This window comes from Leptodactylus fuscus, chromosome 5 (genome assembly GCF_031893055.1).
Source record: "Leptodactylus fuscus isolate aLepFus1 chromosome 5, aLepFus1.hap2, whole genome shotgun sequence".
NCBI lineage: Eukaryota > Metazoa > Chordata > Amphibia > Anura > Leptodactylidae > Leptodactylus > Leptodactylus fuscus.
Window position 1 is genome coordinate 119,573,879 of NC_134269.1, and position 26,424 is coordinate 119,600,302.

The 26,424-nt window shown below is 43.3% G+C and overlaps 1 protein-coding gene across 1 annotated transcript in view; it reads right to left on the reverse strand.

The window, feature by feature from the left end:
* LRRK2 (leucine rich repeat kinase 2) overlaps nucleotides 1-26,424 on the reverse strand; it is a 170,821-nt gene that overhangs the window by 51,119 nt on the left and 93,278 nt on the right. The window contains exons 30-38 of the mRNA XM_075274148.1: nucleotides 24,479-24,708; nucleotides 22,120-22,247; nucleotides 21,138-21,356; nucleotides 16,131-16,332; nucleotides 15,193-15,281; nucleotides 14,795-14,982; nucleotides 13,791-13,945; nucleotides 12,727-12,873; nucleotides 11,995-12,186 (exon numbers count right to left, since the gene is read on the reverse strand). Coding sequence (XP_075130249.1) covers nucleotides 11,995-12,186; nucleotides 12,727-12,873; nucleotides 13,791-13,945; nucleotides 14,795-14,982; nucleotides 15,193-15,281; nucleotides 16,131-16,332; nucleotides 21,138-21,356; nucleotides 22,120-22,247; nucleotides 24,479-24,708 — 1,550 coding nt within the window. The remainder of the gene's footprint in view (nucleotides 1-11,994; nucleotides 12,187-12,726; nucleotides 12,874-13,790; nucleotides 13,946-14,794; nucleotides 14,983-15,192; nucleotides 15,282-16,130; nucleotides 16,333-21,137; nucleotides 21,357-22,119; nucleotides 22,248-24,478; nucleotides 24,709-26,424) is intronic.

Below are 26,424 nucleotides of genomic sequence, written 5' to 3' on the forward strand. Positions count from 1 at the left end.
CCTCTAAAAACCCCAGTTTGGACCAATTCATGGTGGAGGGAGCCTCTAAACAGCCCAGTTTGGGCAAATTCATGGTGGAGGGAGCCTCTAAACAGCCCAGTTTGGACCAATTCATGGTGGAGGGAGCCTCTAAACAGCCCAGTTTGGGCAAATTCATGGTGGAGGGAGCCTCTAAACGGCCCAGTTTGGGCAAATTCATGGTGGAGGGAGCCTCTAAAAACCCCAGTTTGGACCAATTCATGGTGGAGGGAGCCTCTAAAAACCCCAGTTTGGACCAATTCATGGTGGAGGGAGCCTCTAAAAACCCCAGTTTGGACCAATTCATGATGGAGGGAGCCTCTAAACAGCCCAGTTTGGACCAATTCATGGTGGAGAGAGCCTCTAAAAACCCCAGTTTGGACCAATTCATGGTGGAGGGAGCCTCTAAACAGGCCAGTTTGGGCAAATGCATGGTGGAGGGAGCCTCTAAACAGGCCAGTTTGGGCAAATTCATGGTGGAGGGAGCCTCTAACCAGCCCAGTTTGGACCAATTCATGGTGGAGGGAGCCTCTAAAAACCCCAGTTTGGACCACTTCATGGTGGAGGGAGCCTCTAAACAGCCCAGTTTGGGCAAATTCATGGTGGAGGGAGCCTCTAAACAGCCCAGTTTGGGTAAATTCATGGTGGAGGGAGCCTCTAAAAACCCCCAGTTTGGACCAATTCATGGTGGAGGGAGCCTCTAAAAACCCCAGTTTGGACCAATTCATGGTGGAGGGAGCCTCTAAACAGCCCAGTTTGGGCAAATTCATGGTGGAGGGAGCCTCTAAAAACCCCCAGTTTGGACCAATTCATGGTGGAGGGAGCCTCTAAAAACCCCAGTTTGGACCAATTCATGGTGGAGGGAGCCTCTAAACAGCTCAGTTTGGACCAATTCATGGTGGAGGGAGCCTCTAAAAACCCCAGTTTGGACCAATTCATGGTGGAGGGAGCCTCTAAAAACCCCAGTTTGGACCAATTCATGGTGGAGGGAGCCTCTAAACAGCCCAGTTTGGGCAAATTCATGGTGGAGGGAGCCTCTAAAAACCCCCAGTTTGGACCAATTCATGGTGGAGGGAGCCTCTAAAAACCCCAGTTTGGACCAATTCATGGTGGAGGGAGCCTCTAAACAGCCCAGTTTGGACCAATTCATGGTGGAGGGAGCCTCTAAAAACCCCAGTTTGGACCAATTCATGGTGGAGGGAGCCTCTAAAAACCCCAGTTTGGACCAATTCATGGTGGAGGGAGCCTCTAAACAGGCCAGTTTGGGCAAATTCATGGTGGAGGGAGCCTCTAAACAGGCCAGTTTGGGCAAATTCATGGTGGAGGGAGCCTCTAACCAGCCCAGTTTGGACCAATTCATGGTGGAGGGAGCCTCTAAAAACCCCAGTTTGGACCAATTCATGGTGGAGGGAGCCTCTAAACAGCCCAGTTTGGGCAAATTCATGGTGGAGGGAGCCTCTAAAAACCCCCAGTTTGGACCAATTCATGGTGGAGGGAGCCTCTAAAAACCCCAGTTTGGACCAATTCATGGTGGAGGGAGCCTCTAAACAGCTCAGTTTGGGCAAATTCATGGTGGAGGGAGCCTCTAAAAACCCCAGTTTGGACCAATTCATGGTGGAGGGAGCCTCTAAAAACCCCAGTTTGGACCAATTCATGGTGGAGGGAGCCTCTAAACAGCCCAGTTTGGGCAAATTCATGGTGGAGGGAGCCTCTAAACAGCCCAGTTTGGGCAAATTCATGGTGGAGGGAGCCTCTAAACAGCCCAGTTTGGGCAAATTCATGGTGGAGGGAGCCTCTAAAAACCCCCAGTTTGGACCAATTCATGGTGGAGGGAGCCTCTAAAAACCCCAGTTTGGACCAATTCATGGTGGAGGGAGCCTCTAAACAGCCCAGTTTGGGCAAATTCATGGTGGAGGGAGCCTCTAAACAGCCCAGTTTGGGCAAATTCATGGTGGAGGGAGCCTCTAAAAACCCCAGTTTGGACCAATTCATGGTGGAGGGAGCCTCTAAAAACCCCAGTTTGGACCAATTCATGGTGGAGGGAGCCTCTAAACAGCCCAGTTTGGGCCAATTCATGGTGGAGGGAGCCTCTAAACAGGCCAGTTTGGGCAAATTCATGGTGGAGGGAGCCTCTAACCAGCCCAGTTTGGACCAATTCATGGTGGAGGGAGCCTCTAAAAACCCCAGTTTGGACCAATTCATGGTGGAGGGAGCCTCTAAACAGCCCAGTTTGGGCAAATTCATGGTGGAGGGAGCCTCTAAAAAACCCCAGTTTGGACCAATTCATGGTGGAGGGAGCCTCTAAAAACCCCAGTTTGGACCAATTCATGGTGGAGGGAGCCTCTAAACAGCTCAGTTTGGGCAAATTCATGGTGGAGGGAGCCTCTAAAAACCCCAGTTTGGACCAATTCATGGTGGAGGGAGCCTCTAAAAACCCCAGTTTGGACCAATTCATGGTGGAGGGAGCCTCTAAAAACCCCAGTTTGGACCAATTCATGATGGAGGGAGCCTCTAAACAGCCCAGTTTGGGCAAATTCATGGTGGAGGGAGCCTCTAAAAACCCCCAGTTTGGACCAATTCATGGTGGAGGGAGCCTCTAAAAACCCCAGTTTGGACCAATTCATGGTGGAGGGAGCCTCTAAAAACCCCAGTTTGGACCAATTCATGGTGGAGGGAGCCTCTAAAAACCCCAGTTTGGACCAATTCATGGTGGAGGGAGCCTCTAAAAACCCCAGTTTGGACCAATTCATGGTGGAGGGAGCCTCTAAACAGCCCAGTTTGGGCAAATTCATGGTGGAGGGAGCCTCTAAACAGCCCAGTTTGGGCAAATTCATGGTGGAGGGAGCCTCTAAAAACCCCAGTTTGGACCAATTCATGGTGGAGGGAGCCTCTAAAAACCCCAGTTTGGACCAATTCATGATGGAGGGAGCCTCTAAACAGCCCAGTTTGGACCAATTCATGGTGGAGAGAGCCTCTAAAAACCCCAGTTTGGGCAAATTCATGGTGGAGGGAGCCTCTAAACAGGCCAGTTTGGGCAAATTCATGGTGGAGGGAGCCTCTAACCAGCCCAGTTTGGACCAATTCATGGTGGAGGGAGCCTCTAAAAACCCCAGTTTGGACCAATTCATGGTGGAGGGAGCCTCTAAACAGCCCAGTTTGGACCAATTCATGGTGGAGGGAGCCTCTAAAAACCCCAGTTTGGACCAATTCATGGTGGAGGGAGCCGCTAAACAGCCCAGTTTGGACCAATTCATGGTGGAGGGAGCCTCTAACCAGCAGAGTTGGTGGAAATCAGGGTGGAGGGAGCCTCTAACCAGCAGAGTTGTGGGAAAGCAGGGTGGAGGGAGCCTCTAACCAGCAGAGTTGGGGGAAATCAGGGTGGAGGGAGCCTAGTATTAGCAGAATTGTGCAACGCTTATGGTGGATGAGTATGAGGATGCGGAGGAATTGGAGAGGTTGAGTACAGACATGGAGTTTCATGTTGGGGTGCTTTACACAGGTGGGCCCAAAAATGAAGGCTCTATCCAGTGGTGGTTCATTTTTATCAAAGTGAGCCGGTCGGCACTCTCAGCTGACAGACGGGTGCGCTTGTCAGTGATGATGCCACCGGCTGCACTGAACACCCTCTCAGATAGGACGCTGGCGGCAGGACAGGACAGCACCTCCAAGGCATATAGGGCAAGTTCAAGCCACAGGTCCAACTTCGACACCCAATACGTGTAGGGCGCAGAGGGGTCGGAGAGGACAGGGCTGTGGTCGGAAAGGTATTCCCGCAACATGCGCCTATACTTCTCAAGCCTGGTGACACTAGGACCCTCCGTGGCGGCACTTTGGCGAGGGGGTGCCATCAAGGTGTCCCAGACCTTAGACAGTGTGCCCCTCGTTTGTGTGGACCGGTGAGAACTTGGTTGCCTACTGGAGGAACTGCCCTCCCTGCCGCCAACGTCACATGCTGGAAACATCTCCATCATATTCTGCACCAATTGCCTGTGGCAAGCATTGATGCGATTGGCCCTCCCCTCTACCGGAATAAAAGACGAGATGTTGTTTTTATACCGGGGGTCAAGGATAGCAAAGATCCAGTACTGGTTGTCCTCCATGATTTTGACAATACGCTTGTCGGTTGTAAAGCACCCCAACATGAACTCAGCCATGTCTGCCACAGTGTTAGTTGGCATGACTCCTCTGGCCCCACTGGAAAGTTCAATCTCCATTTCCTCCTCATCCTCCATGTCTACCCATCCGCGCTGCAACAATGGGACGATTCGAAGTTGCCCGGAAGCCTCCTGTATCACCATCACATCATCGGACAACTCTTCTTCCTCCTCCTCCTCCTCCTCCTCCATTAAACACAGTGAAGCGGACAGATGTGTGGACCTACTCTCCAGCTGTGACGGATCAGATGCTATCCCTAACTCCTCTGTGTGATCTGAGTTATCCCTGATGTCAATCAGGGATTCTCTCAGAACACACAAGAGCGGGATTGTAAGGCTCACCATCGCATCCTCAGAGCTCACCCTCCTTGTGGACTCCTCAAACACCCGTAGGATGTCACAAAGGTCTCTCATCCATGGCCATTCATGGATGAGAAACTGAGGCAGCTGACTTTGTGGCACCCTAGGGTTTTGTAGCTGGTATTCCATCAAAGGTCTCTGCTGCTCAACTACTCTATTCAACATCTGAAACGTTGAGTTCCAGCGTGTGGGGATGTCGCACAAAAGCCGGTGTTGTGGCACATGCAGGCGTTGCTGGAGAGATTTTAAGCTAGCAGCGGCTACTGTCGACTTGCGAAAGTGGGCGCACATGCGCCGCACTTTCACCAGTAGCTCTGGAACATTGGGGTAGCTCTTTAGGAAACGTTGCACCACTAGGTTGAAGACGTGGGCCAGGCATGGAACATGTTGGAGTCCGGCAAGCTCCAGAGCTGCTACTAGGTTCCGGCCGTTATCACAAACGACCATGCCTGGGCCCAGGTGCAGCGGCTCAAACCATATTGCCGTCTCATCGAGGAGGGCATCCCTCACCTCGGAGGCAGTGTGCTGTCTGTCCCCCAAGCTGATCAGCTTCAGCACAGCCTGCTGACGTCTACCAACGCCAGTGCTGCAACGTTTCCAACTCGTAGCTGGGGTCAATCTAACAGCGGAGGAGGAGGCGGTGGCGGAGGAGGAGGCGGTGGCGGAGGAGGAGGCGGTAGAGGAGGAGGAGGAGGGGGGTGTTCTTCTCGTGTCCCTGCCAGGAATGTTAGGCGGGGAGACGAGGTACACCGGGCCAGTTTGGGAAGCAGTCCCAGCCTCAACTACATTCACCCAGTGTGCCGTCAGTGAAATGTAGCGTCCCTGTCCGCATGCACTTGTCCACGCGTCAGTGGTCAAGTGGACCTTTGTGCAAAGCGCGGAACTAAGGGCCCGCCTGATGTTGAGTGACACGTGCTGGTGCAAGGCGGGGACGGCACACCGGGAGAAGTAGTGACGGCTAGGGACGGCATAGCGAGGTGCCGCAGTTGCCATCAGGTCCAGGAAGGCGGGAGTTTCAACAAGCCGGAACGTCAACATCTCCTGGGCCAGCAGTTTAGCGATGTTGGCGTTCAAGGCTTGCGCGTGTGGGTGGTTAGCAGTGTATTTCTGCCGCCGCTCCAATGTCTGAGAGATGGTGGGTTGTTGTAAAGAAGCGCCTGATGGTGCCTTTGATGGTGCAGGAGAAGGAGATAAGACAGGAACAGGGGAGGATGAGGGAGAAGTCAACAAAGTGGCGGAGGCAGATGAAGTGGTGTCCTGGCTCGTCCTCTGGAGTGCATCGCCAGCACAGTCAGCAGTGGCAGTGGCAGAGGCAGTGGCAGTGGCGTGAACGGCAGGCGGCCTTTGTCCTGCCGTTGCTGCCTGCCACTGATTCCAGTGCTTGGATTCCAAATGAAGGCGCATTGAAGTGGTGGACAGGTTGCTCTTCTCAGAGCCCCTAATCAATTTCGAGAGGCAAATTGTGCAGACAACACTATATCTGTCCTCGGCGCATTCCTTGAAAAAACTCCACACCTTCGAGAAACGTGCCCTCGAGGTGGGAGTTTTTCGGGGCTGGGTACGAACTGGAACATCTTGGGAGATTCCGGGTGTGGCCTGGCTTCGCCTAAGCTGCTGACCTCTGCCTCTGCCTCTAGCTACCCTTTTTGGTGCTGCACTTGCCTCAACATCCACACTACTTTCCCCGCTTGACATCCCCCCTGTCCAGGTCGGGTCAGTGTCCTCATCATCCACCACTTCCTCTTCCAACTCCTGTCTCATCTCCTCCTCCCGCACAATGCGCCGGTCAACTGGATGCCCTGACGGCAACTGCGTCACATCATCGTCGATGAGGGTGGGTTGCTGGTCATCCACCACCAAATCGAACGGAGATGGAGGAGACTCTAGTGTTTGAGCATCTGGACACAGATGCTCCTCTGTTAGGTTCGTGGAATCGTGACGTGGAGAGGCAGGTTGAGGGACAATGAAAGGAGCGGAGAACAGCTCTGGGGAGCAGGGACAGTTGGGGTTATTGTTCTGTGAAGCTTGGGAATTTTGGGAGGAAGGAGGACAAGACTGTTGGGTAATAGGAGGAGAGGAGGCAGAGTCTGACTGGCTGCAGGACAATGTGCTGTAAGCGTTCTCTGACAGCCATTGCAAGACCTGTTCCTGGTTCTCGGGCCTACTAAGGTTTGTACCCTGCAGTTTAGTTAATGTGGCAAGCAACCCTGGCACTGTGGAGTGGCGCAATGCTTGCTGCCCCACAGGAGTAGGCACGGGACGCCCTGTGGCTTCACTGCTACCTTGCTCCCCAGAACCATTCCCCCGACCTCGCCCACGGCCTCGTCCACGTCCCTTTCCGGGAGCCTTGCGCATTTTGAATTCCCAGTTAGAAATTGGCACTATATACCAGTAGCAAAAATTGTGGGTGCACGTAACCCCAATATATTCTTTGAATTCCCAGTCAGACAATGGCACTATATACCAGTAGTAAAAATTGTGGGTGCACGTAACCCCAATATATTCTTTGAATTCCCAGTCAGACAATGGCACTGTATACCAGTAGTAAAAATTGTGGGTGCACGTAACCCCAATATATTCTTTGAATTCCCAGTCAGACAATGGCACTATATACCAGTAGCAAGAAATGAGGGTATTTATAACCCCAATATATTCTTTGAATTCCCAGTCAGACAATGGCACTGTATACCAGTAGTAAAAATTGTGGGTGCACGTAACCCCAATATATTCTTTGAATTACCAGTCAGAAACTGGCACTATATGGCAGTAGCAAGAAATGAGGGTATTTATAACCCCAATATATTCTTTGAATTCCCAGTCAGACAATGGCACTGTATACCAGTAGTAAAAATTGTGGGTGCACGTAACCCCAATATATTCTTTGAATTACCAGTCAGAAACTGGCACTATATGGCAGTAGCAAGAAATGAGGGTATTTGTAACCCCAATATATTCTTTGAATTCCCAGTCAGAAACTGGCACTGTATACCAGTAGTAAAAATTGTGGGTGCACGTAACCCCAATATATTCTTTGAATTCCCAGTCAGACAATGGCACTATATACCAGTAGTAAAAATTGTGGGTGCACGTAACCCCAATATATTCTTTGAATTCCCAGTCAGACAATGGCACTGTATACCAGTAGTAAAAATTGTGGGTGCACGTAACCCCAATATATTCTTTGAATTCCCAGTCAGACAATGGCACTATATACCAGTAGCAAGAAATGAGGGTATTTATAACCCCAATATATTCTTTGAATTCCCAGTCAGACAATGGCACTGTATACCAGTAGTAAAAATTGTGGGTGCACGTAACCCCAATATATTCTTTGAATTACCAGTCAGAAACTGGCACTGTATACCAGTAGTAAAAATTGTGGGTGCACGTAACCCCAATATATTCTTTGAATTACCAGTCAGAAACTGGCACTATATGGCAGTAGCAAGAAATGAGGGTATTTGTAACCCCAATATATTCTTTGAATTACCAGTCAGACAATGGCACTGTATAACAGTAGTAAAAATTGTGGGTGCACGTAACCCCAATATATTCTTTGAATTCCCAGTCAGAAACTGGCACTATATGGCAGTAGCAAGAAATGAGGGTATTTATAACCCCAATATATTCTTTGAATTCCCAGTCAGACAATGGCACTGTATACCAGTAGTAAAAATTGTGGGTGCACGTAACCCCAATATATTCTTTGAATTACCAGTCAGAAACTGGCACTATATGGCAGTAGCAAGAAATGAGGGTATTTGTAACCCCAATATATTCTTTGAATTCCCAGTCAGACAATGGCACTGTATACCAGTAGTAAAAATTGTGGGTGCACGTAACCCCAATATATTCTTTGAATTCCCAGTCAGAAACTGGCACTATATGGCAGTAGCAAGAAATGAGGGTATTTATAACCCCAATATATTCTTTGAATTCCCAGTCAGACAATGGCACTGTATACCAGTAGTAAAAATTGTGGGTGCACGTAACCCCAATATATTCTTTGAATTACCAGTCAGAAACTGGCACTATATGGCAGTAGCAAGAAATGAGGGTATTTGTAACCCCAATATATTCTTTGAATTACCAGTCAGAAACTGGCACTGTATACCAGTAGTAAAAATTGTGGGTGCACGTAACCCCAATATATTCTTTGAATTCCCAGTCAGACAATGGCACTATATACCAGTAGCAAGAAATGAGGGTATTTATAACCCCAATATATTCTTTGAATTCCCAGTCAGACAATGGCACTGTATACCAGTAGTAAAAATTGTGGGTGCACGTAACCCCAATATATTCTTTGAATTCCCAGTCAGAAACTGGCACTATATGGCAGTAGCAAGAAATGAGGGTATTTATAACCCCAATATATTCTTTGAATTCCCAGTCAGACAATGGCACTGTATACCAGTAGTAAAAATTGTGGGTGCACGTAACCCCAATATATTCTTTGAATTACCAGTCAGAAACTGGCACTATATGGCAGTAGCAAGAAATGAGGGTATTTGTAACCCCAATATATTCTTTGAATTCCCAGTCAGAAACTGGCACTGTATACCAGTAGTAAAAATTGTGGGTGCACGTAACCCCAATATATTCTTTGAATTACCAGTCAGAAACTGGCACTATATGGCAGTAGCAAGAAATGAGGGTATTTGTAACCCCAATATATTCTTTGAATTCCCAGTCAGAAACTGGCACTGTATACCAGTAGTAAAAATTGTGGGTGCACGTAACCCCAATATATTCTTTGAATTACCAGTCAGAAACTGGCACTATATGGCAGTAGCAAGAAATGAGGGTATTTGTAACCCCAATATATTCTTTGAATTCCCAGTCAGAAACTGGCACTGTATACCAGTAGTAAAAATTGTGGGTGCACGTAACCCCAATATATTCTTTGAATTCCCAGTCAGACAATGGCACTATATACCAGTAGCAAAAATTGTGGGTGTATATAGCCCCAATTCTATTGCTAGGGGACTTGCAGGGTATTTCTGAGGTGAAGGTGGGGGGGCACACCGTTGGAACGGTGATTTGGGGTGTATATATGGGGTATACGGGAATACACTGTCAGTGTGTTCCATTCAGGATCCTGGGAAAGCTGGGTTGCGGCGATTGAGCCCGTCAGTGCCACGTTACACTGACAAGCTTCTCCCTGGAATTGAAGTTATATGTAAGCCCAATATATTCTTTGAATTCCCAGTGAGACAATGGCACTATATGGCAGTAGCAAAAATAGTGGGTGTATATAGCCCCAATTCTATTGCTAGGGGACTTGCAGGGTATTTCTGGGGTGAAGGTGGGGGGGCACACCGTTGGAACGGGTATCGGGGGTATATATCGGGTATACGGGAATACACTGACAGTGTATTCCATTCAGGATCCTGGGAAAGCTGGGTTGCGGCGATTGAGCCCGTCAGTGCCACGTTACACTGACAAGCTTCTCCCTGGAATTTAGCTCTTACAAGAGCTGTTGTGGTTGTCTTCTCCTTCCTATCCTAGCCTGTCCCTGCCTACCCAGAATCTAAGCCCTAGCTAGCTGGACGGAAACCTCCGTCCTCGGTGAATTGCAAGCTCAGAATGACGCGAACCTGGGCGGCGCTGTTCTTTTAAATTGGAGGTCACATGTTTTCGGCAGCCAATGGGTTTTGCCTACTTTTCTCAACGTCACCGGTGTCGTAGTTCCTGTCCCACCTACCCTGCGCTGTTATTGGAGCAAAAAAGGCGCCAGGGAAGGTGGGAGGGGAATCGAGTAATGGCGCACTTTACCACGCGGTGTTCGATTCGATTCGAACATGCCGAACAGCCTAATATCCGATCGAACATGAGTTCGATAGAACACTGTTCGCTCATCTCTAGTAAGAATTAAAACTACATTTTGTGCTACAAAATAAAACACACTTTAAACAGCTCCTGCTGTGTAAACCAGAATGTCTTACAATATGAAAAAGAAATTATGAGAATGCAGAAGATATTGTATTGTAGTATAGTTACTACACAGGAAAAAATGACTAAAGAGGTATTGTCACCTCCACCTCTAAACATGTCGCTAAAACAATATTTTCAGTTATAAAGCATTTAATAAATGAATAGTACATATGCGGCCTCCCTGCCTGGAATCCGTTTCTTTTTTGCACAGACACCACATACGGACACCGGCGGTTACTTTTAAAAACCCATTCAAATGAATGGGTGTTTTGTTTTGTTTTTTAAAATGTAGATTGTGAGACCCACATAGAGCTCACAATGTACATTTTTTCCCTATCAGTATGTCTTTTTGGAATATGGGATGGAAATCCATGTAAACACGGGGAGAACATACAAACTCCTTGCAGATGGTTTTATGCCCTTGGCGGGATTTGAACACCAGGACTCCAGCGCTGCAAGGCTGCAGTGCTAACCACTGAGCCACAGTGTGGCCCCAAATGGGTTTTAAAGATGAGCACCAGCAAGTCGTTCCCTGTCAGTTTCCCCGGGGGTTTAGGACGGAAACCCCGGCGTGGACAGCAGCTGTCGTGTAAACCCAGCCTAAAACTTTCTACCCTCACCTCTCCATAGAATTCTGTGTGTGAGTTGTATATGAAAGCAAATCTCTATGTAAAGAAACAATGTGAGAAGAGAGAAACTTAATAAGCAGAGAAGGAAACAGATTTCTTTAATAAGGTTTCTTAAAGTCACCTGTACTATTCCTTTACAAACAGTTGTTTTATACCCACAGCTATTATTTTGGCACACTGAAATGTTTTACCCAATCATTTCCTGATCTATCTTGGTCCATGATGTAAATTTTTGAAACTGGTGTTTTTTCCCCGCCCATGCCACTTTACCAAATGGGCATGGCAAGGGCGTGCCGGAGCAGGGCCATCTGAGTCCATAATTTTCAACACAAAACTGGCATAAATTAAAACAATAGCTGGTGCAGATTTTAGTTCAGATGCACAGCCCAGAATAAGCTGTATCTTATTTATGAGGCGACAAACACACTGACATTGCAGGAGATATGACTGATGACACCAGTTTTGACTGATGACACCAATATGATTTATGACACCAGTTTTCATAAATCTTCTAAGTCTCCTCAAGTCTTTACAGTTCATTGTCTAGGTTATAAACCATCTCTCTTATCTATTTCTAGTGGACAGGATGATGACTCAGTCCTTGTTCCCAGTCACCTATATTCTCTTCCCTTTATTGCTCTCTCTGTTTTTAGCTGCTGAGCCCTGATAATGGCTAGGACAGTGCCTCACATTAGTGCTTATGTAAATTTCAGAAACAACTGCACAATTTACAACAAGCATTCTGTTTTTTTTTTGTTTGTTTTTTTGGAAGTATTCTGTCTGAGCCAGAAACCAGGAAGTTGAGAGGAGAGCAGAACGTAAATCCTGAGATGAAAAAAACTAACAAAAACCTTTAATACAAATAAGAATAGTAGCAATATTGAAGTGATGGTTACCTTCTTCAGCTTTCACCAGTAGATCAGATAGTAGAATTTTCTTATGTTCCTGGCCATCATCAAAGCTGTACAGAACCCACTTTTTTAACAATGTTTCTCCTTCCCCAGAAATATCAGTTTCCAGCAAACCAGGGAACCACTCCTCCATTAGTGAATCAATATGATCTACAACCTGTCCCAGCAGAATGCAACCTAAAGTAAAAATTAGTAAGGATAACAAGAACTGAATTATTAACTATATTAAAAATATATATTAAAAATCAACAGTTTTCATTTTTATTTGGAGTTCTTTTTATTTGTTTTTCTTCAACCCCCTTTGCGTTATCATGATTCTGTCAACCCTCTAAATGAATATAAGAATAAAGCCTAACACAATTGAAAATAAGACATTTCATACTTGACTGCGAAAATGTATCTTGTATATCATTTTAAACATTTACTCTCTAAGAGTGATATGTTCTTAATATGACTTATGTCTATACTAGCAATTAGTGTAACTTGTTGCAGGTAGTACAAGAGATGTATGGACACTAGCATTTTCATATCATCTTCATAGGGCCTGACTGAATGTGCTTACATTTAGTGATTACCGCTGTTTTATTTAAAAACAAATCCAAATAAAGTACAAAACTACATTACCTTAAGTTGTTACAGCTTTTAACTATGAAGTCTTTCTGCAATACATGGCAAGTGTGACATCTACTAAACAACAAACAAAAAACATAAATTTACCTTTTCTACAGGATGGAACTGTGATTTTCAAAAAACTATTCGGACTGCTGTGTAGACTTGTCGATTCCACTAAACAGTATGCTTCAGGAGACCAATTTAGATAGATGCCTTGCCTCCAGTACATCCTGTTTGGCCTCTGGACTCTTTCTGTTGTTTTTGTAAAGAAATCAAAAAGTTTTATAACATGCATATATACAGACACACAAACACACACACGTTTGGGTCCACATAGGGAAGTGAAAAATGGAGAGCCTATCCGCTAGAAAAGCAGTTACCCATGGACCTCATAGACTTTTATGGGGTCCGCAGGATGTCCATGGAGTTTCTGAAACCGGCAGAGAGAAAAGTCCTCTGTGCAAAGTTAAAAGCAGCACCTATTCTTTCTGAAAACTAGTGATGGTTCCAATTCATAATATTAATCTTTTTTACAAAGTGGCAACATATTCAGCAGCCCTTTACAATTCACAGTGAAATGTGGATCTAAATAATACTTAAAGAGCGTTTCCCTTTGAACATAACCATTGGTTGCCAATGGATACGACCATGTATGCAGGAACTTTCTCTACTCTGAAACCCAGCCATGATATCCTTACTGCAGCTGGGTTGTCTTCTCATACATGTAGTGTCCATGCGATAACCTGTTCACAATAAGGAAATCATGGCCTGGTTTCTGACAAATGCAGACCATAGAACGTTCCTGCAATAATGGTCATAGCAACCAATCAAGACAGCAAACTAAGATGGTTAGATCATCATTTAGATGGTTGGATAAAATTTAATCATTTATTTTTGCAAGGATTTTAACATTTAATTACCAACAAATCTAAATATGGTTATGCTCTAGGAGGGAATATCCCCTTAAGGTCATTATCAAATGATATATCTTCTTTGAAACAACATACACTATTGGCCAGACTGCATACTGCACTAAAACACATGCACAGACAACACCGTAATCACCGTAATACTGTATAAAGCTGAGGCTCACCCTGGTATGCATCATTTGAATCAAGTTTTAGCAGACACATTTTAGTAGACAACAAATAAATAGGAGTATTGCACACCTCGTCCAGACAGCATGTAGGAAGACACTTCCAAAAGCCTGTTGATGAGCCTGGACCAAAATCCCATTGGAAAATATGACATTTCATACAGTCTTATGATGACCTCTGAATTTTCACAGTGGGGTAATTCAATCACGGGTCGGTGGTCAGATAAACTGCAAAGTATGAAATAGTTTCATAACATTAAAATCAAGACCAACAGACAGGTTTTATTATATCAATAACTTTCTATACCAATGCAATATATCTTCAAACTTTCAAAGGACTGAAACAGGGCCAGAATCTGCAGTGAATTTAGATACTGTAACTCTGACTACTTCCACTTTGCCCATTCCTATTCATGTTCTACACAGTACAATTCTCCTTTACTGGTCCGAACATAGTTTTATGTCTCATTGTGCCAACCACACAGTATATTATCTCACTGTAGTTCCTACGATGTACTACCCCTCACGTTATAATGTGGGGGTCACATCAAAGGGGAAATTATAAAGTTGTCCTTAATATAATGTCCCCCGTAATATGGCTGCCACTGTATAATGTACCGCTAAATATGCCCCCACATGATAAAATCACCCTGAATATGCCCCCATACTATACCGCCATCTTCCTGGTACCCCAACAGAAATATTCACTTTCCCCATCCCCTTGTAGTCCTCTGCTTCAGAGAGAATCAGGTGAGATGTAGCGACGTCACTACATTATACCTGCTGCTCACCAACACACCGGAAGCAGAGACAGGAAGTGAATAGTGAAGCAGACGGCTACCTACTTTACCATTGTATTCAACTTATATGCATCTTCCAGATGTCAAGCCATACATTCCGCCACCCAGGACAGTTCCTAGAATGGAGACTGTCCTGCTGAATCTGTTGTGATGTACTAAAAATATATTGTATTTGTATGTTTTTGTCCACAAATGAACACATATTCAGCCAACCAATACACATCTTATTTCAAAAGCATGCACAAGCAGTTCCAATGAAGAGTGTCACCATTGATACCTGCTAGGAATAAGAAGTTGCTCTTCACCCAGGGGTAAAGCTATCTGAAACTTCTCCAGCAGCTTAAAATACTGTGAAATATAATTTTTAGGGAACTTTTTTTTCTTGAAAAGAAATTTTTCCACATCCACACAGTGGATAATACCCTTGGGATATCTCTGACATCCTTCAACTTTTACGGTCAAAATCTGTAAAATACAAAATTTTAACATTTTAAAAGTAAACCCCACATTTTGGTTTTCAGCAAAATAACATCTTTTGTAAATATCTTAATATGAACATTAAATTTGTATAAAGACTCTGGAGTTACAAACAAATTTTAAGAGATAAGCAGTGAAATCTGCATGTTAAAATAAAGAAGTTTGCGTAAAATAGATTCAAAATAGAATAATAAAAACCTGTGCCATTATTTTACAGAGCCACTCAGGGTCCACAAAATAAAGATCTCGAAGCTGTAGAGCAGGGTCCTCAAAGTGTAGTAACACTCCTGTCAAAATATAAATGAAGAACAAGTGTTCAGAAAATGTGGACACAATATTATTTTCTCATTGTTAAAATTAACAGACTAAAAAGATTAGATTTTTTTGCTTTGACCCTCAGTATTTTATCCTGACCATTTTAAAATAAGTGCTGTATAAACAACTATAAGACTCCTGTGAGGATCAACATGGGTGGTTTCCTCCATTAAAGAAGTTTCCATCTTCTTTAAGACACTAGCGGATTTTGCATTTAGTTTTTTTTTTATTGAGGTTCTATCAGGAGATGGTGCCGTACACCTTATGGGTGAATAAAACACCTCATGTTGGTGCTGTCATTATTTTTTCCAATACTAGGTTAACACCAGCGTTCGGTTTCCGTTCGGGGACCCCCTGAATGGAAACCTAATTTGCTTAAAAAAAAAAAACTGTTACCCATTGAAACCTGCAGACCCCATAGACTATAATGGAGTCCACCGGGTTTCCACCCCAAAAAAATGGGCTCATGGACAGAAACCCCAAATTCAAAATAAAGATAGCACAGGTCCAATTTTCTCCTTCCTGCAGCGTCCACTTCTGGCTTTGACTCAAAAAATTACATCATGAACTGCAGTGGCATTTTTCAAAAAACAAAAAATGCATTGTGTAAAAATATACTAAAAAAATAAGAAAATGAAATGCAAAAAAGCAATTGAGGAAGTTGATGCACTGGGGAAAACCTCCAGGTCCCTGTAATGTGCTCAGTAATAAGGTTGTAGCAGTTGAATACACTTGGGGTGTGGTAGACTCACTTTAGCTTGCTTCTGTAGCAGGCAATGTGTACAGACAAACATACAATATATATGAGATCACTAAATTACCAGATTCATTTAGGAAATGAACTGCATGTTGTAGTTCAGGCTCATCTAAATCCAGCTGGTTTTCTTGTACGATACTTTGGAGCCTCTTGTGGTTGATAACAGGAAATTCAACAGGTGCAGTTTTTCTTTCAATCAGAATTCTGTTCTCAAGCTGCAGATAGCTGTCTGGAATCAGCTGTCCAAGAACTGGTTGGTCTCTAATCTAAGGCAATGAAAGATAAAGACTAATCTATAACCATACACAATATATAATATGTAGAACACAGATTGTAATGATGTAAAATCTGATACAATTCTACTATAGGTTCACATCCCTGGATTATTATTATTTTTTTTTAATATAGGTGCACTCGGCGGACTGATGTTAAAAACCCTCGCTGGAGAGCGGCACAACTGGTATTATGTTATGCATCTCACCGAACACCCATTCCTGTATTTTTTGTATTCGGAACTGTCAAAATAATCTTGAGCACTTTACAGATATTGTTATCACTGTCATATTGTCACCATTCCCTGTCCCAAGTGGGGATCACAATGTAATTTCCAAATTGGTATGTCTTTAGAATGTGGGAGGAAACCAGAATAATAGAGCAAGCCCACGCAAGCATGGATAGAACATAAATCACTATAAAGGTTAGGGCGGGTTCACATCTGCGCCCCCGGTCTCCGCTTTCAGGTTTTAGTCTTCTGCTGACAGGAGACGGAAACCCGGCAGAGAGTGTTCGGCTGTGAGCGCCTGTTAGCGTTTAGTGGTCTTCGTGGTGAAAATGTTTTTTTTATTTTAACCGGACACAAAGTGCTGCATGTCCGACTTTGTGTCCGGTTAAAAAAAACAAAACAGTTTTGCCGCGTAGACCACAAAACGCTCACAGGTGCTCACGGCCGAACACTTTGCAAACTCATTCAAATGAATGGGTTTGAAAAGTGACTGCCAATTTTTGTCTCCTGTCCATTTTCTCGGGCAGGAAACGGAAACCTGAAAATGGAGACCGAGGTGCAGATGTGAACCCGCCCTGAGTAAACATGTGGAGAATAAGAAAATTATCCAATTAAACATTCACACGAAAAAGTATGAAACAACTGAATATTTTATCAACAATAAAAAAAACATATAAGATCAATACAAAAAAAGGAAAAAAGAAGAAAAAGAATTGGGGGGGGGGGGGGTGGACATGTATGTCCAAAACATACTGTAAGCTGATAGCTGGTCAGGTAATGGAGGGGGTGTACATCTCACCGAGAATACTAAGGTGGGTGAGATGAGAAAACTACATAAAGAAGGTTTCTCAGCAGATAACTATTATCTGCTAAATATTATTTCAAAATTCCAGTTACTGGGCTGGATTTTTAGGAATGGCAGGTAGGTTGGTAGTGGGACCTGTTATTCCAGCCCCCTCCAGTCCACACTTTGGGATGTTCTGGCAGTGACTCAGCTGCAGAGAGTCTGCTCATCAAGAGAGCTTTAGAAGCCAGCTCCAGCAGCAGACTTTTGAGCAGAACTTGGCTAGAGAGCCAACAAAGAGGTCATATTTTTGGAGCTGTGTCCTGATTCTACTGGCTTTTGATTTCTGTTAATCTAAGTGAGGTAACCTATTCTATGTTTAGTTAGAGCCTAGCCGGGCAGGTATTTACTTTTGTATTGTTTCCTTTTGTTGCTGCACTATATTTTTGAGTGAAAGTAAAACTCTACCTTTGTTTTGGACTAAAGAAACTGGACTTGTGTGTCTATGCCACTCTACCTAGCAACCCCAGACCCTGACAATACCAATAAATACCAAATCTGTGGTGTAAAGGGTAATGCCTCAGTAACATGTATACACATCTATGTAAAGGGACATAAGCAAAGTAATATAACTTGCTGCTTTGTGTTATATTACTTTATTTATGTCCCTTTACATATATGTGTATACATGTTACTGAAGCATTACCCTTTACACCACTGACAGGGAGAGAACATACAAACCATTCAAATCCAGGACCCCATTTCTGCAAGACCACAGTGTTAACCACTGAGTCACCATCCTGCCCTACATACCATGAGCATTTCATTAAATACAAAAAGTAAGCTAATGTCCCAATCATGATTTGAAAGGTGCCTTATATAAATACTGTATTAAATCTGGCTTGAATATATTTTTAATACATTTAAGGGCTCGTTCACATCTGCGCCCGGTCTCCATTCATGCAGATTTCCGTTGTTTTGCACAAAACTGAGCGGGAGACGGAAACCTGCAGGACTCTTTCATACCCATTCATTTGAATGGGTTTGAAAGATGTCCGGCCGTGAGCGCCGGTGAGCGTTTTATGCTCTCCGCCGTGAAACCGTTTTTTTAAAATCGGACACAGAGTCGGACATGCAGTACTCGGTGTCCGATTTAAAAAAAAAAAAACAGTTTCGTGGCAGAGAGCATAAAACGCTCACCGGCGCTCACGGCCGGACCCGGTCTGACAGCTTTCCGTCTTCTGCATGCAGAAGACGGAAAGCTGAGAATGGACTCCAGGCGCTAGTGTGAACCTAGCGTAAACGGGTTGTGCCATTAAGAACACTTATTCCCTATCCACAGTACAGGAGAAAACAGTTTCATTTCTAAGGGCCTGGCCTCTGGGTCCCTCATCGGTGAAGAGAATGGAGGCCGAAGGTCTGCCTAAAGCTGCCTTGTGAATGGAGTGCCAGTGCACTGGCGTGACTGGCATTCTATTCACTTCTGTGGGGCTGTAGATGCCGACGGAGATTTTTTTTTAGGTTAAACAATGAATTGAAACTATCTTTGGGTTATGTCAATATAAGCCACTGCAGCCTTATCAGTACTTACCAAGCACAGCACCATACATTTGTGTAGCTGCTGTGCTTGGTATCATAACTCAGCCCATTCACTTGAATGAGACTGAAGTGTGATTAGGCCATGTCATGTCACATGGCCTTAGAAGTGGAAGCGGAGCTCAGGGAGTGCCGCTGCTGCTTTAAATGGCTAATGCGCAGGGGTCACATGATACTCACGTATCTTCAATTGATGCCCTATCCTAAAGATAGTTCATTAGTTTAAAAGTTCCACCTTTAAAAGTATGTTTTTAATATGGAAATACTTTCCTCATGAATAGACTGGACTTAAACAATTTCATGTGAATTTTTTGGTGCTTCCAATTGCCAAAAAGGACATTTACAAACTTGCAGCTTTAATATGCTGCTCTTAAACACTGTGGACATATAGACTATGTAGGCTTGTTCAAATGGACAATACAAAGGAGGAAGGAGGTCGGTTTTGTCCACAAGGGGGGTTTAAATTAAATATCAAGCGCCTTTCATCTCCTCCACCTTTCTGTACGTTCATTGCTTATATAGATATTGCATCATCCAAGATGCTATTAATAATGCTGTATTGTGACTCACAGATGATGCAAAGTCTGTGCACTAAAGTGGTCTACATATGGAGGAACAAGACAATAGAGGAGACCTGCAATAATCAAGTCCACTACAACACTACCCTAATCCCCCAAGGATATAATTATTAACTCTCCTAAACAGCCCTAGGGCACCAGGGATGAAATTTATAGCTGGTCCTAGACCACCAGCAAAAATAATTGTTTGAAATCATTATTTTAAAGGGAGTGTGTCAGCAAAAAAAAAAAATCTGTATAAAACGAATGACAGTGCCTTGTAGTGCGACTTCTACACTTACAAAGGATTCCTTTTCAATTTTCATGAAAATCAGATTTTTTTATTCTTATGAAAATTAGCTGAAAGAGCTTTAGGGGAGTTTCTTCTCCTGCCTGGACTCACTCTCTGCTCTAGATAACCACCCCAAACTACCACTCAGCTTCGCCCCCTACTGCTTAAGTGATATCTTTCACTTTGCCACACTTTTTGGCTTCAGTTAGGGGCCATTATCTAGAGCAGGGGCGCTCACACTTCTTCAGCATGTGAGCTACTTTATAAACTGGCAAGGCAAAAGATCTACTACCCACTTCTTGTGGGCAGGGCAGGGGCGGGCCTGTGGGCGGACCGGCATGTCTGTGGGTGGGGCCATGTATGTGGACGAGGCCGGCGCGGAGCGTGAGAGCAGCAGACAGCAGTGTTCCATGGCTGCCAGGGATCCCCGCTGTCTGCTTCTTCACAGCGCAGGCTGAGAGTTACCTCTGGACACTGGCAGGCTGAGGCTGCGGTAGCCCCGCCTGCCAGTGTCCGGAGATGACTCTCAGCCTGCGCTGTGAAGAAGCAGCACCCTGGCTCCCTTCATCCCTAAGAGCGGGCAGCGTGTCATCCCCCAGAGCTGCTGCTGCCCGGCCTGCAAGTGTCCGGAGTGCTTGTTCACAGCGCAGGCTGAGAGTCGACTCTCAGCCTGCACTGTGAACAAGCAGACACCGGGGATCCCTGGCTGCATCCCGCGATCGACCCATACGTCCTTCGCGATCGACCAGTAGATCGCGATCGACGTATTGGTCACCCCTGATCTATTGCAGAAAGCGAGCCCTTCCAGGAAAAGACACAACCCTAAAGCCCTTTTCAGCAGATTTGCATATGAATAAAACACTGATTTTCGTGAAAATGGAGCTGCAATGCGATAAAAAAAATAATAAAAATCATTTTTTGGAAAGTGTAGAATATACTGTCATTAGTTTACTCACTTTACGTATAAGAAAACGTAAATTACCTACATCATCAATAACAACAGTAAAATGTAATATCTAGAAAACAGAACACTTCACATGTACAGGGAAAATATTCTAAGGCTAGATTAGTTGAAATTGTTTAGTAAAATGTATTTGCATGAATACAATTATGACATATGCCAACTAAACATTTATAAAATTTGCTTTTGCAGCTTACAATATATAGCAATTATATGCAAATGCAAAAAGGTGCAGCCGTGTACATTATCCACTTCGTGTTAATATTCTTAAACCATTAGGTTATATAGATAAACTGAACTGTAAGCAGGGCCACATGATAAAATAAAATGGGCCAGTGCATTTAGCCTTTTTTTGTCTATAACCCTGACAGTAAATTACCTTAAAATTCAAACACTCTTTTATGACGGACTTCCTGAGTTTTGCCAAAGCATCTGACTCCTCTGTTGCATTCACAAAATGATAATCCTGAACATTGGGAAGCTCATGTTGATTAAACAGCTCCATTTTTATTTTATTTATGCAGGCTTTTCTCTGTTTTTCATCAGATACATCTAAATGTGTTCCAACAAGAATGACAGGAGAGGATGAGGCACGGGCCTATAAAAAAAACAAACAAACAAAAAAAAACTAATTTAATCAACACATATAAGCATGTACTTAATCAATAAAATCCATTAATGGCTATCGGTGGCTTACAGCGTATTACTCTAACAAGTGAGTCTGTCAGTCTACTGACAGTACCTAGTAGAGCTGCTTCTACACTTTCCAATTTAGCTGAAAAAGGATTTAAGGGAATTTTTCCCTAGTGGGGCTCTAGATAATTGCCCTTAACTGACACTTAGCTATCCCCATTGTTTGAGTGACATCTTCCAATTTGTCTGCAGTTAGGGGTAGTTTAGATAAGAGCCCTGGCAGGAAAAGAAATGTCCCTAATTTGTATCTAAAATGTGCCTAATTTGCATAGGAGTAAACCTCTAATTTACATGAAAATGGAGCTGAAATGCAAAATTAAGAAAGGCACCTGTGGAAAGAATAGAAACCACCCTAAAAAGTACTGTCATTAGTTTGATACAGATTTTCATACTGACAGACTTCCTTCAAAAAGCACTGACATTTATTCCCAAATTATTAAAAACATAGAGTACAGCACAACCGTGGAGGAAAAAAATGCCTACATGTTATATAATGTATTTATTTATTTTACATTTAATTCAGTCCCTCTAATTATAGCATTCAAGGAGTTAAACTGACAGAATTTAAGTTATTGATGGGCAAGTCACAGAAAGAATGTCTGCGGTGCTGTCCTATCAAAGCACTGAGCATCAACTATATGCTTATTGCAATATATGAAAAAGCTTACCTTTATGTTAAAAAGCCATGGTTTTATTGCATCAACTTCTGAGGCCCCTTTGCTGAGATCATAAACCACAAGGTACAGAGCACGTGGAGTCATAAAATGTGGGTGAGTGCTATAAAATTCCTCCTGGCCTAAAACCAAAGTGGTCACATGAATGTTTTCATGATACAAACGTAAATGCTGAATGTTAAAGAACAGTCACTTACACAATAATAAATTAAACAATCCTTAAAGAAATAAATCACTCATACCAGCAAGTTTAGTGGTGGCACATTTACAGATATGCAGGAAAGCTAAAAATTGAGATTTCAAGTACCTGATATGTGGACCTTTAACTGATTAACTGAAGAGACAATGACAAATCACAAGCTTTCAAGATTACATAGGCACGGTTACACTCAAAAAGAAATAGGAATATTGTGATAAAAACAAGCCACATAAAGCAGAACCATCAGTATGAGAAAGGGAGTAAAGAGTTGCAGCAGTAAATATTGGAGCAGTTCATATAAAACAGGAGTGTAAAAGATTTATCGTCCTCTGATTGACATATGGTCCATTGCTGTGATGCCAACCACCCCTCCCAAAGTGCGATGGGCCCATTCCTTCAAGTATGCCTCCAATTCTAAATAACTTTACATAAATTAATAGTGCCAGTGAATATAAGAGACTTTGCAGTATGTCTTATTTAAAAGGGCTGTCCAGGATAATTTTTTATATATTTTTTTTTTTTTAAATTAGACCCCGTAGGGGGTGGAAAAAAACAAGAATCAAAGAAAAAAATCAAACAAACAAACAATCACCTGTCCCTGATTCTCTGTTGTCTCCCAGTGCTGTCCAGTCCTGCTGTTCCGTTGTTTTCTTCTGGATAAGTGCACGCCACATATGACCGCTAAGGCCAATCAGCAGCTTAAGGAAAGAGACCAGGGAAATTACAGCCCACGAGGACCTCCAGCACAAGAAACCATCTGAGCAGCAGGACCAGACTGCGCTAGGAGGCACCAGGGACAGATGAGTATGGTTTTTTTTCACCTCCTCCAAAAAAAATATCCCCTTACTTAAAGGGGACAACCCCTTTAAATAAGATATTCTGCAAATAAAAAACAAACAAACAAACAGTTTCCTTCTCCACTTATCTAGTGGAGTTTCTTTTTACACATTAGTCTATGAAGAGGGAAAGGGGAGGAGGAGGTTGAAGGAAAAGGCACAGTAATAGCAGTTGCTGATGCACTCTGAGAGATACAGATATATATTTTATTTAAATAAACAGCCTGAGTGAAAATAAGGAAGAGAAGAGCAATCTGCTAAGTGGTTTTCTGGTCCTAAATTATTTTTTCCTAAGTTATTAGTAAGTGATTTGAGGAGATCCGACACCTGGACCCCTCACAGATCAGATTCCCAGCAGCTTCCAGCCATCAGGAACTGGTGCAGAGGACAGGGAAAATGTGCAGGCTGCTTATATTCAAGTGTAATAGGACATGTTATTTCCACAAAATCATACTGTCTGATTGATGTGATACGAGAGGGTTAATGTATTACTAATCAGTCTATATGTATTTGATGTTGTACATCTACAGGTGGTTCTCTCTGTAGTTTTGTCTGTATTTCTGTATAGGATACTGGTCAGTCGATTAGCATTTCTTCAAATTCCTGTACCATAAATGGTCATGTTATAAAGTGACCACTCAGCACCTCATCCACCCCAAAGGTACTATTATTATATACTATTACTATTAGGTACCTATTGTCTTAGTTGTCTGCAATTTTGAGAAAAAAAAGATGTCCAGCATCTCTGAAAGTCATCAAACGATGGGTATATATCAGTGCATGATATATATTGGGGCTCCACATTCAGTGAACTATTGCATCATTTTTTTTTTTTTTTAAATGTAGATTGTGAGCCCCACATAGAGCTCACAATGTACATTTTTCCCTATCAGTATGTCTTTTTTTGGAATATGGGATGGAAATCCATGCAAACACGGGGAGAACATACAAACTCCTTGCAGATGGTTTTTTGCCCATGGCGGGATTTGAACACCAGGACTCCAGCGCTGCAAGGCTGCAGTGCTAACCACTGAGCCACCGTGTGGCCCACTATTGCATCATTTGTAACTACAGATAATTATTATCTCTTTTTATTTATTAAACATGTATTTTATTATATTCTGATGTGATTATAGTCATTCTTTGACCATCTTTGAGTTACCTTGTTTTTAAAAATCCATTTGCCTACATCAAGTAACAGGAGCGAAGCTACAATACTATACAATAACTGATATACAGTGTATGAGCCTGCAGAGCTGCTCCTATTACTTGATTATGAGTAGTCAACCTGCATGTTAGATGTAGAATGCTTTATTACCTGCAAAGTCCCAGACATTCAGTGTGATTTCCTTCTTAACTTTTCCCTTTATTAGTATGGGCCAGTTCTTCACATCAATACCAATGGTGGCCTTCTCTGGTCCCTGGCCTGGACGTTTTTCCTTCATCAGCTGATGTACAAGTGTTGTCTTACCACTTCCTGTGTTTCCCATAATCAACAGCTTCATACGATTATATGGAACAGCCTTTTTTAATCGTTGCTGAAGAAATCTGAATAAAATACATTGTCATATTAGATCTTTGTATATTTTACAGTGCAGTAAGCAAAACAAAAGCACATAGATAAACTAAACATTCGTTATTCTGTATGTACCAACCCATGGTACTGTACTTGTTAAGCAGTGAAGAGATCCTAGCACTGTCCAAGTACTGCCACCTCTTCAAACAAGTGATTGGTGGAGGTGCTAGGTTTTGAATACCTACTCCTCAGATATTGATAAACATTCATGACTAAATTTAGGATAGATTAAGACCTGGAAAATCCCGTTTGGCTTAGGAAACACAGAATTTAAGGCCAATATTATTATTATTGTTATTAATAATCCATTTTATTTATATAGCGCAAACATATTCTGCAGCACTTTACAAATTGTCAGTTTACACAATGGGACTGAGGGCTCCTCTCGCAACAGCTTAGGGCTCGTTCACATCTGCACCCGGTCTCCGTTCTGCAGGTTTCTGTTTCCTGCACAAAGGGGCAGGAGACGGAAACCTGCCGGAATGTTTCAAGCCCATTCAAATCAATGGGCTTGAAAAGTCTCTGGCCGTGTGCCCCGGTGAGCGTTTTATGCACTCTGCGGCAAAACCGTTTTTTTAAACTAGACACAGAGTCGGACATGCAGTACTCTGTGTCCGGTTTAAAAAAAAAACGGTTTCGCCACGGAGCGCATAAAACGCTCACCGGCGCTCACAGCTGGACTCGGCATGACAGGTTTCCGTCTTCTGCCGGCAGAAGGCGGAAACCTGAAAACGGAGATTGAACGCTGGTGTGAACCCAGCGTTACAATCTATGAGAGAGTCCTTGCAGAAACAGAGCTGAAAAAAGAACCTGTGTTTTATAGTCCCAACAAAGCAAAATAAGACTTTACTTAAGCTCAAAACATTGCGGGGGGAAACATTTCCCCCTGAAGATTTACATGAGGGAAGAAATAAATGTAATACAATTGGAAAAGCATTGAAGAGTGCAACACACTACTATACCTTAATTTGCATCACAATTAAAAGGGCTTATTATATCTTTGGAAAAGGTTGAAGAGATGTGGATAGAAAAACAAAACACCAAAATACTCAGGTTGATCTCTCAGAAGCCCCTTTCCATGTGCAAGTATAAAACTAAGCATCTGTCATCCTATGAGTGATAGGTGTATGGAAACAGATCAGTATTTTGCACCTGCGCAAAAATTGCCTTATTCTGTGCGTTTTATATTGGGAAAAAAAAGGCAAAACAAAATAAAAATGCAATAAAGGCAATTTTGCAAATGGTTTTGGATGTAATCACCCTACAACGCCAAATGGTTTTGCAGTAGGTAATCCTCCATCTGCTAATGGAAGCTACTTACAGTGTATTTGTTTATCCAGCTCTTACTGATTTCAATGGAAACTGTATAAATGACAAATTTGCAGTGAGCTCCCCAGGAAGCCAAATCTGTATAATTTAACTCTATGGATGTGTGAAGGATAAAGAGTAGAGATGAGCGAACACTAAAATGTTCGAGGTTCGAAATTCGATTCGAACAGCCGCTCACTGTTCGAGTGTTTGAATGGGTTTCGAACCCCATTATAGTCTATGGGGAACATAAACTCGTTAAGGGGGAAACCCAAATTCGTGTCTGGAGGGTCACCAAGTCCACTATGACACCCCAGGAAATGATACCAACACCCTGGAATGACACTGGGACAGCAGGGGAAGCATGTCTGGGGGCATAA